Raw genomic sequence first — 20547 nt, forward strand, 5'->3', positions numbered from 1 at the left:
AGGTCAAGATCTATCTGCCCTGAAATTTTCAGATGAATCGGACAACCCGTTGTTAGGTTGCTGCCCCTGAATTGGTAATTTTAAGGAAATTTTGCTGTTTTTGGTTATTATCATGAATATTATTATAGATAGAGATAAACTGTAAACAGCAAAAATGTTCAGCAAAGTAAGATTTACAAATAAGTCAACATGACCGAAATGGTCAGTTGACATCTTTAGGAGTTATGGCCCTTTATAGTCAATTTTTAACCATTTCCGTAAATCTTAGTTATCTTTTACAAAAATCTTCTCCTCTGAAACTACTGGGCCAAATTGAACCAAACTTAGCAACAATCATCATTGGGGTATTTAGTTTAAAAATTGTGTCTGGTGACCCGTCCTACCAACCAAGATGGCCACCATGGCTAAAAATAGAACATAGGGGTAAAATCAGTTTTTGGCTTATAACTCAAAAACTAAAGCATTTAGAGCAAATCTGACATGGTGGTAAAATTGTTTATCAGGTCAAGATCTATCTGCCCTGAAATTTTCAGATGAATCGGACAACCCATTGTTGGGTTGCCGCCCCTGAATTGGTAATTTTAAGGAAATTTTGCTGTTTTTGGTTATTATCTTTAATATTATTATAGATGTAGATAAACTGTTAACAGCAATAATGTAATGCTTGGGGTATACAATGTTTTTTTATACTTTTATCATAAATTATATTATGAACACGAGACAAACAAGACATTTCAGTGTGTCCACTCTTGTTTTTGCTTTTGAAGAAGATATGACAGAATTGAAGAACCATTTATATAAATTGAAAACCCAAAATAATCATTCATGGAAGATTTAAGCAAAAAATTTAAGGTGAGCGATTCAGGCTCTTGAGAGCCTCTTGTTAATTGTCATTCTGATAAATGATGGAGTTGATTTCTAGTGATATCTCCTACAATTTTAAGTTGTTATAATTCTATAGTATAGCAAGATTAATGTCTATAAATTAAGAATCATTCCAGACTTATTCATGTAAGTTAAAATATTATTTCATAGATAAATATCTATATAAGATTTTTTTAGATTAGAAAGATTGTTATTTGTTATGGTTTCTTCAGCATCTTGTATAAAATGATTACAGAAATATAAAATGAAGTTAATGGTGATAAATTTGATCAGTTTTTCATTTAGAAACTGAATTAATCAAACAATGTTGAAACATTTGCACTTCTATGATATGATTTTGTTTTAAAGTTAGAAGATGATGTGCTGGCCAAGCCTGGTTACTTTACCATTATGAAAACATTTGCTGAACAGCAGTCACAGAAAGACTGGATTCTTTTGGAGTTTTCATCACTTGGATTTATTGGTATGTTTTATCATGCTTTTTATTATAGTTTAATTCATGTTAAAAAAGCAATGTGAGCACGATCAATGTTTTTACAACTCTATAAAATTTTAAATTATAAAAGGAAGCATTCAATTCTTATAACTACATGTTTCTGCCTACAACCATGAACCTATTTTTTCCAAGCTTTATTTAACATTGTCAAGGATAGCACTTTCAGTCAGTCATACCTGTTGTTTGAGTGTTTCAAAATTGCTCCTATAATAATTACATGATATTAGGAATAGGTGCTGTCAGAGTGGTCTAAGTAGTCAGAACTACTGTGTCATTGTCAGAGTGGTCTAAATAGTCAGACATACTGTGTCACTAGCCTATCATAGTCAGAGTGGTCTAACTAGTCAGACATACTGTGTCATTGTCAGAGTGGTCTAAATAGTCAGACATACTGTGTCACTAGCCTATCATAGTCAGAGTGGTCTAACTAGTCAGACATACTGTGTCATTGTCAGAGTGGTCTAAATAGTCAGAACTACTGTGTCACTAGCCTATCATAGTCAGAGTGGTCTAACTAGTCAGACATACTGTGTCATTGTCAGAGTGGTCTAAATAGTCAGAACTACTGTGTCACTAGCCTATCATAGTCAGAGTGGTCTAACTAGTCAGACATACTGTGTCATTGTCAGAGTGGTCTAAATAGTCAGAACTACTGTGTCACTAGCCTATCATAGTCAGAGTGGTCTAACTAGTCAGACATACTGTGTCATTGTCAGAGTGGTCTAAATAGTCAGAACTACTGTGTCACTAGCCTATCATAGTCAGAGTGGTCTAACTAGTCAGACATACTGTGTCATTGTCAGAGTGGTCTAAATAGTCAGAACTACTGTGTCACTAGCCTATCATAGTCAGAGTGGTCTAACTAGTCAGACATACTGTGTCATAGTCAGAGTGGTCTAAATAGTCAGAACTACTGTGTCACTAGCCTATCATAGTCAGAGTGGTCTAACTAGTCAGACATACTGTGTCATTGTCAGAGTGGTCTAAATAGTCAGAACTACTGTGTCACTAGCCTATCATAGTCAGAGTGGTCTAACTAGTCAGACATACTGTGTCATAGTCAGAGTGGTCTAAATAGTCAGAACTACTGTGTCACTAGCCTATCATAGTCAGAGTGGTCTAACTAGTCAGACATACTGTGTCATTGTCAGAGTGGTCTAAATAGTCAGAACTACTGTGTCACAAGCCTATCATAGTCAGAGTGGTCTAACTAGTCAGACATACTGTGTCATTGTCAGAGTGGTCTATGTAGTCAGAACTACTGTGTCACAAGCCTATCATAGTCAGAGTGGTCTAACTAGTCAGACATACTGTGTCATTGTCAGAGTGGTCTAAGAAGTCAGAACTACTGTGTCACAAGCCTATCATAGTCAGAGTGGTCTAACTAGTCAGACATACTGTGTCATTGTCAGTGTGGTTTAAGTAGCAAGAACTACTGTGTCATTGTTAGAGTGGTGTAAGTAGTCAGAACTACTGTGTCACTAGCTTGTCATAGTCAGAGGGATCTTAGTAGTCAGAACTACTGTATCATTGTCAGAGTGATTTAAGAAGTCAGAACTAGTGTGTCACAAGCCTATCATAGTCAGAGGGATCTTAGTAGTCAGAACTACTGTATCATTGTCAGAGTGGTCTAAGAAGTCAGAACTACTGTGTCATAGTCAGAGTGGTCTAAGAAGTCAGAACTACTGTGTCATTGTCAGAGTGGTCTAAGAAGTCAGAACTACTGTGTCATAGTCAGAGTGGTCTAAGAAGTCAGAACTACTGTGTCATTGTCAGAGTGGTCTAAGAAGTCAGAACTACTGTGTCATTGTCAGAGTGGTCTAAGAAGTCAGAACTACTGTGTCATAGTCAGAGTGGTCTAAGAAGTCAGAACTACTGTGTCATAGTCAGAGTGGTCTAAGAAGTCAGAACTAGTGTGTCATTGTCAGAGTGGTCTAAGAAGTCAGAACTACTGTGTCATAGTCAGAGTGGTCTAAGAAGTCAGAACTACTGTGTCATTGTCAGAGTGGTCTAAGAAGTCAGAACTACTGTGTCATTGTCAGAGTGGTCTAAGAAGTCAGAACTACTGTGTCATAGTCAGAGTGGTCTAAGAAGTCAGAACTACTGTGTCATTGTCAGAGTGGTCTAAGAAGTCAGAACTACTGTGTCATTGTCAGAGTGGTCTAAGAAGTCAGAACTACTGTGTCATAAACAGAGTGGTCTAAGAAGTCAGAACTACTGTGTCATTGTCAGAGTGGTCTAAGAAGTCAGAACTACTGTGTCATTGTCAGAGTGGTCTAAGAAGTCAGAACTACTGTGTCATAGTCAGAGTGGTCTAAGAAGTCAGAACTACTGTGTCATAGTCAGAGTGGTCTAAGAAGTCAGAACTACTGTGTCATAGTCAGAGTGGTCTAAGAAGTCAGAACTACTGTGTCATAGTCAGAGTGGTCTAAGAAGTCAGAACTACTGTGTCATAGTCAGAGTGGTCTAAGAAGTCAGAACTACTGTGTCATAGTCAGAGTGGTCTAAGAAGTCAGAACTACTGTGTCATAGTCAGAGTGGTCTAAGAAGTCAGAACTACTGTGTCATAGTCAGAGTGGTCTAAGAAGTCAGAACTACTGTGTCATTGTCAGAGTGGTCTAAGAAGTCAGAACTACTGTGTCATTGTCAGAGTGGTCTAAGAAGTCAGAACTACTGTGTCATTGTCAGAGTGGTCTAAGAAGTCAGAACTACTGTGTCATTGTCAGAGTGGTCTAAGAAGTCAGAACTACTGTGTCATTGTCAGAGTGGTCTAAGAAGTCAGAACTACTGTGTCATTGTCAGAGTGGTCTAAGAAGTCAGAACTACTGTGTCATTGTCAGAGTGGTCTAAGAAGTCAGAACTACTGTGTCATTGTCAGAGTGGTCTTAGAAGTCAGAACTACTGTGTCATAGTCAGAGTGGTCTAAGAAGTCAGAACTACTGTGTCATTGTCAGAGTGGTCTAAGAAGTCAGAACTACTGTGTCATAGTCAGAGTGGTCTAAGAAGTCAGAACTACTGTGTCATTGTCAGAGTGGTCTAAGAAGTCAGAACTACTGTGTCATTGTCAGAGTGGTCTAAGAAGTCAGAACTACTGTGTCATTGTCAGAGTGGTCTAAGAAGTCAGAACTACTGTGTCATTGTCAGAGTGGTCTAAGAAGTCAGAACTACTGTGTCATAGTCAGAGTGGTCTAAGAAGTCAGAACTACTGTGTCATAGTCAGAGTGGTCTAAGAAGTCAGAACTACTGTGTCATTGTCAGAGTGGTCTAAGTAGTCAGAACTACTGTGTCATTGTCAGAGTGGTGTAAGTAGTCAGAACTACTGTGTCATTGTCAGAGTGGTCTAAGAAGTCAGAACTACTGTGTCATTGTCAGAGTGGTCTAAGAAGTCAGAACTACTGTGTCATTGTCAGAGTGGTCTAAGAAGTCAGAACTACTGTGTCATTGTCAGAGTGGTCTAAGAAGTCAGAACTACTGTGTCATTGTCAGAGTGGTCTAAGAAGTCAGAACTACTGTGTCATAGTCAGAGTGGTCTAAGAAGTCAGAACTACTGTGTCATAGTCAGAGTGGTCTAAGAAGTCAGAACTACTGTGTCATAGTCAGAGTGGTCTAAGAAGTCAGAACTACTGTGTCATAGTCAGAGTGGTCTAAGAAGTCAGAACTACTGTGTCATAGTCAGAGTGGTCTAAGAAGTCAGAACTACTGTGTCATTGTCAGAGTGGTCTAAGAAGTCAGAACTACTGTGTCATAGTCAGAGTGGTCTAAGAAGTCAGAACTACTGTGTCATTGTCAGAGTGGTCTAAGAAGTCAGAACTACTGTGTCATTGTCAGAGTGGTCTAAGAAGTCAGAACTACTGTGTCATTGTCAGAGTGGTCTAAGAAGTCAGAACTACTGTGTCATTGTCAGAGTGGTCTAAGAAGTCAGAACTACTGTGTCATTGTCAGAGTGGTCTAAGAAGTCAGAACTACTGTGTCATTGTCAGAGTGGTCTAAGAAGTCAGAACTACTGTGTCATTGTCAGAGTGGTCTAAGAAGTCAGAACTACTGTGTCATTGTCAGAGTGGTCTAAGAAGTCAGAACTACTGTGTCATAGTCAGAGTGGTCTAAGAAGTCAGAACTACTGTGTCATTGTCAGAGTGGTCTAAGAAGTCAGAACTACTGTGTCATTGTCAGAGTGGTCTAAGAAGTCAGAACTACTGTGTCATTGTCAGAGTGGTCTAAGAAGTCAGAACTACTGTGTCATTGTCAGAGTGGTCTAAGAAGTCAGAACTACTGTGTCATTGTCAGAGTGGTCTAAGAAGTCAGAACTACTGTGTCATAGTCAGAGTGGTCTAAGAAGTCAGAACTACTGTGTCATAGTCAGAGTGGTCTAAGAAGTCAGAACTACTGTGTCATAGTCAGAGTGGTCTAAGAAGTCAGAACTACTGTGTCATTGTCAGAGTGGTCTAAGTAGTCAGAACTTCTGTGTCATTGTTAGAGTGGTGTAAGTAGTCAGAACTTCTGTGTCATTGTTAGAGTAGTTTAAGAAGTCCGAGGCCAATAATCAGGCCCATAAAATAGTGAAGTTGTAAGTTGGAATCCCGCAGGTGGCAGTTGAATTCAACTCCAATCTCAATGGACAACGATTGTCATCTGACCAAAGGGGTACCCCCTTCCCCGGCTTGACTCCTCCACACTAAAAAACTGACTGCCACAATTGACACAAAAGTGGCTTTAAACACCAATCAGCCAATCATTGGTAAGAAGTTAGTGTAAAATAATTTCATGCCAAATTCTGAGCCTAATTAGATTACTTGAAAAAAAAAATATGATTTACTGCCACATGATGGTTGGAAGAAACATAAGTTAGTAAAACAAGACGCCTTTTAATTTTTAATTCAAATGAAACTACCAGTTTATATTTATGATTTTTATCTCAGAATAAATTTTTAAAGGAACTATACGACCTTTGGTAATAATGCCATTACTTATGGTATAAAATAACTAGTTCAAAAATGAAATAACTTTGAAATAAATCCTGTAAAAGGTGAAAATATTTGTATAGCCTTGTTCAATAACAACAGGTTATCATCATTGATATTTGCCTCTGAACGCAAATCAACCACCAATAAATCAGTCAGTTATGTTATAATTTTATAAAGAGCTGTTTTGAAACTAAAATTGATTAGGCCAAAAACAATATATATATGTCTGTTTAACATGTTTAAGGTTACATGCTTCAAAAAAATAGGGTAGGTAGGTTGGTATTTCCATTCTATTTTATTTATTCATTTTATTTTTTGTGACATAATTTTTGTCTTGTCGTGGTCTGAGTTGTTTATGGGCCGAAATAACCTGAATTTTTAATGATTGGATTATTTCTCTTTCTTATTGGTTGGAAAAAATGGCACCAAAGTAGTTACTTCATCACACGAGTTGCGAATTTCCTTAAAACAGCTATCGTATTCACATGATTAACGATTAATTTATATTATTGGCAACACTAACTTCACTTTTCACACGAGTTCAGTTTATTTTTCACTTTACGACAGAAATAAAATGACTTAGTGTCGGCGCTCAAAAATAGGGACGGTCGGGTAGCCGTAAACAGACATATATTTGTTTTGCCTTTAGGTAGAAATTCTATAAACTAAGCTTTTTCTTTTGACCTTGATATGTAGCCATCTTTTAAAAAGCTATTGATACCAAATTCAGTACCCCAAAAGAATGATTTAAGGTAGATGGGGTGTCTAAATTATAATCCATAGAATCTTTTAATAATTTGCCAAAATGTAGTTCATATCCTGCTTGTTTAAAAACATTAATAAAAAGAATGGGTCACCGGACTTATTTTCACACTACAGGTTGTGCAAAATTGTCAAGATTTTATATAGATAATGTATGGAAAACCCATTTTTCTGCCATAAAACGCAAACCACACCATAGATTTTTGAGATAAAATATAAGAAGATAGCTCCAATATTATGCTTTCAGATAAGAAAAAGAAAAAATGGGGTTACCGGACTCGTTTTCTTGCTACATGTACAAATGAGTAAATTCCTTACACATTCTATTGTAAAAGTAACACTATCTGAATTATCTGCCCTTGCATTTGAGTTGCCTCCCCTTATTTGAGAAAGTTGAAAAAAAATGAATCAAACAAAAGAATTCTTATTTTTGTAAAATACAATCATAAATATGATCAAACATGGCATTTTCTATATTATAATGAAAATTCTTACACATGAATTACCTTCTACTATAAAAATTTGCACATTTCATCAAAGATCTAGACCTTGTTTTCTAGTATTTCAAAATCCAAGATGAAGGAAGACACCCTATCTACCTTAAACATGGATATTACATTATGTTTATGTTGGCAAACATTTGAATGTTTTTAAAAAATATTATTGAGTGAAATTGTCGGTACTCATTACCTGAAAATTTACTGGAAAATTTTAGTTTAAATCTTCATAAGGTACAGATTATATCAATTACTTTTTCCTTTTTAAGCAATTTTGTTCATTAATTGACATTTGTATGGATCATTTTATTTTCAGGAAAAATGTTTAAGTCTTCCAAACTACCAATTGTAGTAGAATTTTTCCTGATGTTTTTTAAAGATAAACCTATAGACTGGTTGTTGGATTATTTATTAGCTGTGAAAGTGTGTAACCCAGAGAAGGATTCAGTAAGTAATATTAATGTACAACTGAAGGTAGAAAATCCAGGAAAACAGATATTGGGTATTCTTTGTTTGATGTTTATATTATAAACCAAAAAAACTGCTGGTAAACTATACTTGACCTAAAGCTGGTAAAATTTGACAGCATATGTTTGAGCTCAACAGATTTATTAGAAAGCCTGAGCAGAATATTAAGTTTATATGTGTTGGAGGAAATTTTGTATTGAATGAAACTATATTTTTTTACTTTTGTGACAGCTACATGAACTATTTTTATGGCCCCACTGTAGGCAATAGGGGTGCAAAGTGTTGCCTTTGACTGTCTTTCCATCCCATTTTCATTTCAACGCTCTTTAAGTAAATTTTATGAATCTCATACACAGTGCTAAGAACTACAACACACAGACAGAGTTCTTATTTGGGTTGTGAGTCATTTACAGTTCTAGAGATATACCCTCTTTTAACTTTGAAAATTGTATGGGCATTAGTCTTCTTTTATTTTTTGAGGCTTTATATTTCAAAAGTTTACTGCTGAATAATTCTTATATGATTTGAAAATCTACAAATACTTGAATTGGATGGGTACCTTTTTAAATGCCCGTTTACTGGACGTATTATGGTTTACAACTGTCCTTTTGTTCCTCTGTAGTCAACATGTTGGACATTAACTTAAAAACTCTTTCACCAGTTTGCAAGAAACTTTGATGAATTGTTTATATATTGATATATTGACATTGAGCAGCCTTTCGATTCTTATAAATTTTAGATTTTATGTTTTTGAGTTGTAGGGTATTATTCATTACAAAAAGGAGGATTTTCCAGTTTTTTAACAATAACTCAAAAATGCTGTGAAATGTTGATGAATTGTTTTTATCAATTGACGTATATAAGCTTTCTCTCAATTTTTATCTATTTCAGATTTTATGTTTACTAGTTATGGGATTTTATTTATTAAAAAGGGGGGATTTTCCAGTTTTCAGACAATAACTCAAAATGCTTTCATGCAGTTTTCATGAAACTTTGGAAAATTGTTTATATCTTTTGTTGATTTTTATGAACTTTAAATTTTACATTTCCGATTTATGGGATATTATTCATAAAAAGGGGGAGATTTCTAAGTTTATGGAAGATTTCCTTAAAGGGGCACTATCTGTCAAATTCATGGTCACCGATTTGACACAAATTCTCATATTTAATTTATAACAATGTGAAACATTTATCCAAAAGATCAATAGTCTAAAGTAAACAATTACGGAGCATAGGGTCGATAATAAGTAGCTTCATTTCGTCTGTATTGTAGTCTAGATGCCAACTCAATAACTATCAAGTTGACATCAGATGACCATATTAGTGATGTAAACATAAATATAGATATAAATAGATTAAGCCAACTAGTGCAATTAGATTTTATAGGTCTGTATAATTTTATTTTTGTATGTTTGTCATCATTTTTACCTGTATAAGAACGTATTTTTGTGGATCGAACCAGTCATCAAATGATTTACCTTTGTTTCACTTTCAATGTTGACTTTCTTTTCGTTTAATTAACCAGTACATGTACAATGCATGCGTTGTCCATCTCCAGCTAAGGGGTTAAATTGAAGTTTACATGAATACAGATTTAATTTGGTCGAATTTATCCATTATCATTATTCATGTTATTTAGCTTAATTTTGACAAACTTGAACTATTTTGGCTGCTAAAAGTTAATTATTATTTCACTATTTCACTTTCATTATTGATTGAACAAAAAAAACCAAATCATACGTTAGAATTTTTATATATACTGCAGCTGTGCTATTTGAGCAGTCAAATTGCATTGACTGTATATTTATTTGTGATATACAGTCACTGACCGTATATCACCTTGTTTATGACGTTGACAATGCGTTCCGTAGAGTTTTATTTATGACGTCAATAAAACATACAGGTTCGCGGCAATTTTACGTTGTCCGCTCACAATAAAAGAATAACGTTTTTTACCCTAAATACTTCATTTTGAACAGTTATAAGAGTTGCAGTATATAAAGAATAACCATACATTGTCTCAAAATATCAATCTGTTATTTGTACTCGGCTCGAAACAGGTAGAAATGCTCGGCACAGCCTCGCTTTCTACCTGTTTCTAAGCCTTGTACAAATAACATTGATATTTCGAGACAATGTATGGTTATTCTATATATGGGTCGTTTTCAAAAAATGTCGAATTTTCAGTACACCCATACTAACTTTTTTATTTCTAATGGAAATTTCAGTTGTAATGGTTTAAATGAAAGCTTGTCGGATTTGTGATTCAGAACAATAATAATAAACACACCTTACATCTATTTTGATAAGATTAAACTGCATTTAAGACCCATTTTGGGGGTATTTGTCTGCGTACAGTGTCAGAAAAACACATTTCAAATGATTTTTTTGCGATTTTCTGATCGCCTTGATATCTGCAAAAGGGACGTTTTAAGAACGTTTAATATTACTCTAACGAAAAATCGTAGCTTCTATATCATTGTATGTAACATATTATCTACAAACTAAATTGAATCTGCGTACAGGAGGTTCATGTCTTTCCTGTTACCGCTACTTAAATCAGCCGTGAAATTATTCTCCCTATGAATATTGAATCAGTTAGTGTTGATCTCAAAAGTGCAAAGTAATCTTTACATTTAAAACGCCTCGTTTCTTGAACGACAGTGTAGAGAAAAGAAATTTCAAGACATTTAGTGAAAAAAATATAGCGTACTTTTTTTCATGTCTATGCTGTTACCACCAATTTTGATTAAATACACCAACAGTATACTTGTAAAAAGTGCAATAACGTGTTGGAAACCAAATTCACAATAGAAAAACATAATCACTTCACCAAAGGGAGTAGTTATTTCACAACAGCAATCAAAAACGAAGAAATTTGTCTATCCTGTTATGTCTATCCTGTTACTATGGTTGCTATGGTTATAGTAACAGGATAGACAATTGTAGACAAAAACGTCGTTAATTTTTTAATCTTAACATATAGGTGCAAAACGAATGAAATATTTCGTTGTTTGAAGTCATCTTAAGGTTATAACGTATTAATCTTCCCAATTAAGCATTCGTAGGTGCAATACTGATTTCGGTAACAGGATAGACAAAAAGGTAACAGGATAGACTTTTATATAGTAATATATCAGAAACGTACGTTCCTGTTACCAATGAAATATAGAGAAAAGTAAATTAACTTATGAGGGATTTACTTGATATTGGGTTTATTTGAAAGGGTGAAAAAATGCCGAACAATATAAATTGCTATCTTAGACTTGCATTACTGGTGGTAATTTTTACAACCTTTGAAAACCAATTTTTAGAGGCATTTTCCAGTACAACCTGGAAAATTGGCAAATAATCTATTATATATCAGAATGAATATATATAGAAGTTTATTCCCTTGAAAACCATCTAATTGTCTACGTAAAACAAGCTTAACATTTTATCTAAACCTTTTCTTAATAACCCAAAATTTCTTTTGAAAATGGTAACAGGATAGACAAAATAATGTACCACCGATCAAAAAATGTTTCAACATATTTTTGTATGACATCATTAAGATTGCATCTTTTAATATGTTGTTCTTAAAGTACTGTTTGTTTTGATTTGCTTATGTAGAGGGTTGTTTGAATAAGTAACTTTTAATAATTTTTTCAATTTCAAAATTCGACATTTTTTGAAAATGACCCATATATCTCGTAGCTAGTGCCCCTTTAAAATGCGTTGAGCAGTTTTCTTTAAACTTTGGTGACTGATTTTTATCTATTGAGAGACCTTTTAGTTTTTATACAACCGCAAAAATTAAAAAGAAATGATCGTATATTGGTATCACGTTGTTGTTGTCGTCATCATCACCATTGACATCGTCTCATCATCATCTGCATTGTCCTAAGACCGATTGATTCTGGATAATAACTTTAGTATAAGTAAATAGAAATCAATAAAATTTTAAAACAAGATTTATAACCACTAAAGGAAAGTTGTTATTGATTTTGGGGATTATGGTCCCAATTGTTTAGGAATTACGATCCAAAAAAGGGGCCCAAATTAGCATTTTTGTGGTTTCCAGACAATACTGTAAACCAACTTATTTTCGCGAAAAAGTAAATCGTTATTAATCTACATCAAGTAAATAAGAAAATCACGAATTTCAAAAGGCGCGAAATGGACTAGAATTGGTAAAACGAGAAATAAAGTATCCGTGAATATAAGTTGGTTTACAGTAACTTGTGTTAAAGTGTATGAATCTCTCTGAAATTATACCACAAGTTTCAATACTACAAAGGGATGGTAAGAGTTGACTTTAGGGGTCTTGGCTCAAATCATTTAGGAATTTGGGTCAAAAAAGGGGAAAAACAAGGTTTTTTCAGGTTAAAGACAATTGAGACAATTTAAAAGCAGTGTAAGGGAGGTAATCAAAATCAATTTAAAGAACAATGTTTGATTATCTCCCTTACACTGCTTGTAAATTATGTATTAGGAAATGATGATTGTCTTGAGGTGATTAGCTGTCAAATTATTTTTAGCAGTTACTATTAATTAATATTAATTTTAGCCATGACTATGTATCTCATTTTATATTTTAAAACTTTTATAATGTATTTAAATGGGGAATTATGGTTGTAAACTCCATTAGAAATTTGAATTGAAATACTGACCATATCTTGAGGGAAAGGATTTTTTTTTTTTGGAGTAAGGGAAAGGGGGGAGTTGAACAAACTTGGAGGGGTCAATTTGCAACAGCATAGTGTATTACACAAAAGCAAAAAATTGAATATAAATTCAAATCTTGTAACCAATTTGAAGTTCTTTGACTACTGTTAGAAACCTATTATGTGTCAAAAGTTTAATTACAATCCATTTTTAGACCTGCATTAATCGTGAATATTGTGTCCATTTTGGCCCCAACTTTTCCGGGTTGGACATCAGTGGTCCTATCCAGCTATTTTAAACTATTTTAGTAACCTTTTTTGTGATCTATTCATGCACGATACAGATGCATGGATCCAGAGGATAAATCAAAATGAGATTGAAAAAAATGCAAATATTTTTAATTTTAGTTTCTTGTGAACAATTGGGAGTTTAGTATGGCGTTCATTATCACTGAATTAGTATATATTTGTTTAGGGGCCAGCTGAAGGACGCCTCCGTGTGCATGAATTTCTCGCTGCATTGAAGACCTGTAGGTGACCTTCTGCTGTTGTCTGTTCTATGGTTGGGTTGTTGTCTCTTTGACACATTTCCCATTTCCATTCTCAATTTAATTAGATACATAACTGTTATTTCATCCTAATGAATATTAACCCCTGCCATGCTGAATTGTTCTAAGAAATTGTCTAAATTTCAAGTATTTGCAAAAATATGCAAATGAGCTGTACCCTGATGCTGATGTATATTGATTGCATTAAATCTAAGATATGGGATAACAGGATGGTCAGGGTGAGGAGCAAGGCAGGATGCAAAAAGTGTCAATTTTTATGTTTTTTCGTTCTTTTTCTCGACCTGAAGGTCTTAGGGATGCTAAAAGATGCATCAAACTGTAGTTTACATGTAGAGTGGACCCCCATGAACACATTTATTAGAACAGTTGTTAGGTCGGAGTGAAACTGATTTGGGTACATCTGTCTTAAGAAGGTTATTTACACCAAAATTCAAAAAATTTCCGATTTTTGATTTTAACTGGACTTGCAACCAGAAGTAGCTGTTTCCTTGGCATATTTTGATAATAAACACGATCAGTAGTTATATGCCTTCAGGTTTACACTATTTGTCTAGTTTTCAGTCCTCATAACTCTGTGTTTCAGACCTAGAAGGTAAGCCCACCCCTACAAAAAACCCAATTTTGTCCGATTTCAATTTTATAGTGTCAGATTGAGATAACATGCAAACACCTCAAATTAAATGGCATTACGATGACCTCCAAATGTATGGAGCCCCATTGCTGCCAAATAAAGGTGGTCTGGGTACGGCCGTAGCATAGCAAGGGTTTAGAAGACATTATACAATTATGGCCCATTGATAGGTGAATATCCAACATTGTCAACACGAGAAGGTTATTTCATTGAGGGCGCAGCCCGAAGTGAAATAAATTTTAAGGGTTGACAATTTTGGATATTCATCGATTCTAAGGGGCCACAATTGTTTTATTATACCGAACTATCAGTGGAAGGGCCTTTCGAAAACTTACTACATTCTTAATACTTTACATAAGTCATAACAAACACAAGCTGATGTTTGAAAATACATTTGTGTTCTAGAATTTCTCGAATGTACAACAAAGGAAGAATCTTTTTGTCAAAAATTGATGGCCCTGAACAGGACCGTTTATAAGAGATATCATCGGCTGCTGGTACCTTATTCATGTCCAACGCCTTATTTCCTCGTCTCACGGTAGGCTTCCAGTGTAACGTGACCGCTGCCATTTTGTTTATTTACGTCTGTGACGTCATTTTTGTGGGAGATAACTCAAGTTCAAATCAACAAACTGAAAGGGTTATTTGCCGGTGAATAATAGGGTTATTCCCCGCTGGTGAACATTTTTAGGGTTATTTGTCCTTCCTAGCAATTGAATGAAAATTAATTGAATTATTCCATGTCACGTGATAATGTTTCACCCAATAGATTTGCTCAAAATATATGTATGGTATAATAATAATTTATGCATTAAAGCTTGAAAAATGTATGGATTTACAATAAAAATAAATTCTGCGAAAATCATGTATGAGCTTGACACATTATTGTCAAGGGAAAACATGTCAAACACATGAAAACACTCCAGATAAATATTATTCCGCTTTAAATTTAAATAATATCTCATTAAAATGAGGTTTGTGAGGTAGGTGTTATTTCATTTTAGATTCTATTGCATTATCAAACATCAATGGATTTCAGATATGGTGGCTTACTCCATAGCTACAAAATGTCAATTTTGCATTTGATGGTAAATAGAATAGTAAAAATTGTTTATTCAATATTGAAAATGATTGGGTTAAATATTATAAGGATTAAACACATTTTTTCTATCGATTATAGATGTGTAAACTGTGTCGCTGCCTCGCAAATTTTACACCAAAGTCCTTATAGCAGGTTATTATTTCAACTTGGAATTATTTTTAGTTTTATAAGTGGACTTTGCATAATTTCTTGTGCTTGAAATTTTGAATAAATTCTATGTTTATTCTTTATTTTGATGTTTCTGTGTGGTGCACAACACTTTCTATTTCAAAGAAGAATGCACATTTCAATAGAATGTACTCTGCAGCATACAACACTATCTATACAAAATACATTTTATGGAAAGTGTTATGCCACCCTCAAACCAAACAGAAATCTTAGGTATATCATCAGAATCCAAGTTTTCACTGAAGCAATTTTTATTTCCAAAAGTATTAATTTTTACATCTTCGCTAGCCAAGGGTTACAATCCACTCCCATTCTCTTCACCATTGGCGGATTGAGATAAAATTTCGGAGACACAAGGTAAGGATTTTTATTGGTTGCAGTAGAAACTCGCTGCATCCAATCAAAAAGCGCATATAACATGATCATGTGTAGATGTAGAAATTGTTTGTAAACAATTGCCACATGTTTATTGTGCAACAAGTCTTTACATCACTAAACAAACGACTATATTTAGTGACAACTTCAATGTTTTTGATCAACTTATAGAATTCGAAGTTCCTGTGTATGTTTCATGCACAAATGCATGAATGTTGACATATATTTTCGTTTCCGGCTTTACCAAGTGTGTAGAATCTAGACGCTACCGTGTTTTTACCTTCAAATTGAAAAGTTCAAGTGCTACCATTGGTCAAGAATAATGTATTCGGAATGGGCGTGACTTTAATTTTCCTAAAGTTGGCAGAACATTGATATCACAAATGTTAGCTCAATCTGCCAAGGGTGAAGAGAACGGGAGAGGATCGTAACCCTTGGCTAGCGAAGATGTAATTTTCATAGCTTTTCATAAAATTCAATAGATATTAGACAACTTAGGCAGTAATATGAAATAATTGGCAATCAAGATTAGTAGATTTATGAAAAGTTCAGTTTACAATTTATAAACCCCTCCACCTCTAAAAAAACATCAGAGGGACCATTAAGTGTTACCCTTGTCTGTCTGTATGTCCATACATATAACCATTTAAAAATTGGTTATGAAACTTCTACAAAATGCTGATTACAACTTTAACCCAGATCAAGTTTGTTTTTGGGTGGGCATCACTTACATCGTTATAGAGTTATGCACCTTTTAACATTATATGCAAGCAGTGGGAATCATCTGTGTCCCATGCCCATGGACACAATCTCAAGTTTTTTCTTACTTGCTTAGGATCTCAAACATTTACCAATGCCTCTTACACAAATGGGCTAAATTATAAAAACTTAATGCTATCCTTGATCACATCTTATTTTCTTATGTTTTAGAAACACTGTAATCGTATGAAGCAGGAAGTTAGAGTTCGATTCAAACCTTCATTGTTTCAACATGTTGGTATGCAGTCATCTCTGAAAGGGAAAGTACAGAAGTTAAAGGTAAAATAACTGTTTTTTTATACAACAAGGCCATAGTGTCTTTTACTATGGAAGATTTCAAATAAAAGAAGATGTTTACATTACATGTTAACATTATAAGACAACAAGAGAATTAAAGAATGATGGTATGGTTATATATGTCTCTCTTATAGAATTCATCTGACCAACCATATTTAATGGTTTTTGGGAAATTTGCTATAGCAATACTTTCCTTAAGGCGTCAGCCTCAAACCTGAAGTGACAGACTTTCACAAATGTTCTGCTCCAAGATAATGTAGTACTAGTGTTTAAATACTGATTCTAGGATGATGCTTTTGAAATTTTTAGTCATTTTTAAAAGATAACAGCTTGAATAAAAAAGGAATGAATGTTCACCGACAATTCAAATGAATTTAACTTTATTTTGAAAATGAGAGAAAATCAAAAGAAATCTACGCGAGACAGCGTTTCATTCATGAATATTTCATGAATGAACATTTTCCCGCACTATTTTCACTATTTACGATATTTACAACTGTTTATTATTGAATAAGTAAAAGCCAGTGTGTACTGAAAAATTCCGGAATGCGAGAACAAGTTGTTATTATGACCAAGCCGTCAGATAATTGACAAGTGATAATGGTTTGATTGAACAATACTCAGGTGATAGAATTTAAAATAATCGATAATTATCATGATAGCTAATGTCTCACGCCAAGGAAAAGTAAAGGTAAATAGCGGCTTTGATAGAAAATTGCATTGTTTTTGTCAAAACATCGTTTGTAAGGTTTTGAGGCCAAAAAACATTTGAAAACTTTAATTCCACTATTTAAATACTAGCTATTTCACATTTCAATGTGGATTTACCTACACTCGTCCAGCATGCTCACAGTCACGTGGATCAAACTGACAGCTTAAAAACATTGACTCAACGACAGTTTGTACATATCACAGCCTACTCAGTGTTACGATTAACAATTACATTTGTACACAAATCATTACGAGGATAAGGTAGACAAGTTAGCTGTTACATAGAATAACTCAGTGTATCAAGACAAGTGCTGTAGCAATTATTTACATGATCATTTGATGATTAGATAAAATCTGTCCATGTAATAGCAAAATGACTTTCTTACTCTTAGTACTTAACCATGCAGTGGTAGATCCAGAAATTATTAAACCTTACACTTTCATTTTATTCCTGGATCAGTATGATTTTTAAAGATTGACCTATAATTAACAATGTGTCATCTCAACACAGAGACAACATATTATATATAGTATATCAAATGAATGGCTGAAAACCAAAAATCTCAAATGTTATTGCCTCAATGCTAAATTTCACAGCATCAACTATAAAATGTGTTACAAGGTTTTAAGCACCTCTGAATCTAGTGTATATAAACTTTTTATTCCTGACGTTATACCGCTATTGTTATGTCCCCACTGTATTAAATTTTACCCTTTTTCTTCTGTTAGTATTAAGTCCCTTACTTATACATCCGTCCGTACATCCCAAAATTGGTTTCTGTTCTCTAACTTAAGTTTTCCTAAACCGAATTGTATGAAACATATACGCAATGCTTATTATCACAAAAAAAAGGTCAAGTTGAATTTTGGTCGTCGATTTAACAATTCTAGCATTATGCTCCTTAACAAATGGAACAGTTGCTTAAATTTTGTGTTTTCGATCTCTAACTTTAGTTTATCTCAACCAAATGTTATGAAACTTATACACAATGCTCATTATTAGACTTATCACAAAACACTGATTAAATTTGAGTTTTGGTGGCATCAGTTTTACTGTATTAGAGTTATGCCCCTTTATAAATTTTAAAATTGCTGATTTTTGTCAAGCCTTCGACTTTTGTCGAAAAAAGCCAGACATAGCAATCCTTCATTTCATTGGCGGTGCCAGAGGCGTTCAAAAATATTAACTCTGTAGTTGAAGTTTTTGAAATTTTAATGACTTTCTTAAACTATCCTGGATTTCTACCAAACTTGGACCGAGACTTGTTTATAATCATAGGATAGTATCCAAAAGTAAATTTTGTAAAAAAAAAAATCCATTTTTTCAGTATGGACTTAGTTTTTCTGCCAGAAAAAATTACATTCACTCTGTTGTTAAAGTTTTTAAAATTTTGATAACTTTCTTAAACTATCCTGGAATTGTACCAAACTTGAACAGAAGCAGGTTTATGATCAAAAGCTAGTATTTAAAAATTTTGTTCTTGTTTTTCCGTATTTTACCTATGAACATGATTAATGGACTGAGCTTATCTTCCAGTTAACATTACATACAATCTGCAGCTAAATTTTTGAAACAAGGTGCATTTAAAGCGAACCTTTAACGAATGATAATGTTTTGTATTATGTGAAAAATAATTTAATCTAGTAAAGATTGTTTTGATGATTGTGAGGCTTGCAACTTGGTTGGTGTCTAGTTTTTATACGAGCCAAAAAATTATAAAAATTTTGGTCGTATATTGTTATAAACCTTGTGTCCGTAGACAGATGGTTTCGGGATAATAACTTTAGTATAAATAAATAGAAATCAATAAAACTTTAACACAAGGTTTATAACCACTAAAGGAAGGTTGGGATTGATTTTTGGGGTTATGGTTTTAACATTTTAGGAATTATGGACCAAAAAGAGGCCCAAAAAGGCATGTTTTTTTTTCTAGTTTTCAGACAATAACTTGTGTTTAAGTGTATGGATCTCTCTGAAATTATACCACAAGTTTCCATTCAATAAGGGGATGGTAAGTAATGGCTTATGGGGCAAAAACAAAGGTTTTTTTGTTAATAGACGAGTAAGACAATTTTAAAGCAGTGTAAGGGAAGTAATCCAACATATTATGTTTGAATTAAAAATATATTAATAAATATTGTATTTTCTTGAGATGGTTAGCTGTCAAGTTATGATTAAAGTTATGGTGTAATTTTCTATTATAAGACTTTTAAATTAAAAGATTTATTTAAATGGGTAATTATGGTTGCATCTCCGATAGAAATTTGAATTGAAATTATGACCATAACTTGAAGGAAAGAATTTGGAAAAGGGAAGGGGGGATGGGTAAAAAAGAAATCGGAGAGGGGGATACAATTTTTTTTTCTGGTTGGGGTAAATATGCAGCAGCATAGTGTATTGCATAAAATTAAAATAACAGAGGGGTAATTTTGTTTTTATTTTTGGGAGGAGGGGCAATTCGCAACAGCATAGACAAAAGCAAAACATTGAGCATATTACCAATTCTAAGTTCTTTGACTACAGTTGTTCTGTGTCAACAACCTATTATGTGTCAAATATTTAATTACAATTCAAATTCAAACCTGTATCAAGTGTGAAAATTGTGTCCATTTTTGCCCCAATGGTTCAGGGTTGGACCTCTGCAGTTGTATCCAGCTAAGTTGGCAAAGCAATTTATTACATTTACCTTATTTTATCTATTTTAGGATAGAGATTTTGGAAAACATATGTTATTTCGTGTGCATGTGAATCCTTCAGCTGAATTAAGGACTTCCTTGACAACTTACCTCAAATTTACTGTACAGAAAGCTTATATAGGACAAGACATTTTCTGGGCATTGGCTCCTAACCAAGATGATTACATAGAAGTAATACTAAAACCACCAGTTGCTTTAGATGAGTAAGTAGTCTGTCAGATTCATTTTATTGGGTCCAGTTGTTGTAGCTTGTGTCTATTATGCTTGAGTGCAAGCTTTGGTCTATATTTGGTTGATAGATAGCGATATAAGTTAACATCATTAACATTTCCCCCGAAATATAGCAATAAACAGATTATCTGTGATCATTCAACTTAGAAAGTTTCTCAACTACATGAGATTTTAGCTGAGAGACTCTGTTAGTTTTTAATCTATTTTTAGTAACACTGTACTGATTGTTTTCTAATTACAATGGCCAAAAAGATGCATTAACTTATCTTATCCTTTGGTATAACCAGGGCTG

General features: G+C 33.8%; 1 protein-coding gene across 3 annotated transcripts in view; it reads left to right on the plus strand.

The window, feature by feature from the left end:
- LOC139486852 (alpha-1,3-mannosyl-glycoprotein 4-beta-N-acetylglucosaminyltransferase B-like) overlaps positions 1-20547 on the plus strand; it is a 66069-nt gene that overhangs the window by 40374 nt on the left and 5148 nt on the right. For all 3 annotated transcript variants that reach the window (XM_071271920.1, XM_071271921.1, XM_071271922.1), the window contains 4 exons: positions 1234-1348; positions 7918-8048; positions 16491-16598; positions 20034-20227. In XM_071271920.1, the coding sequence (XP_071128021.1) occupies positions 1234-1348; positions 7918-8048; positions 16491-16598; positions 20034-20227 (548 nt within the window). The remainder of the gene's footprint in view (positions 1-1233; positions 1349-7917; positions 8049-16490; positions 16599-20033; positions 20228-20547) is intronic.

This window comes from Mytilus edulis, chromosome 8 (genome assembly GCF_963676685.1).
Source record: "Mytilus edulis chromosome 8, xbMytEdul2.2, whole genome shotgun sequence".
Lineage (NCBI taxonomy): Eukaryota > Metazoa > Mollusca > Bivalvia > Mytilida > Mytilidae > Mytilus > Mytilus edulis.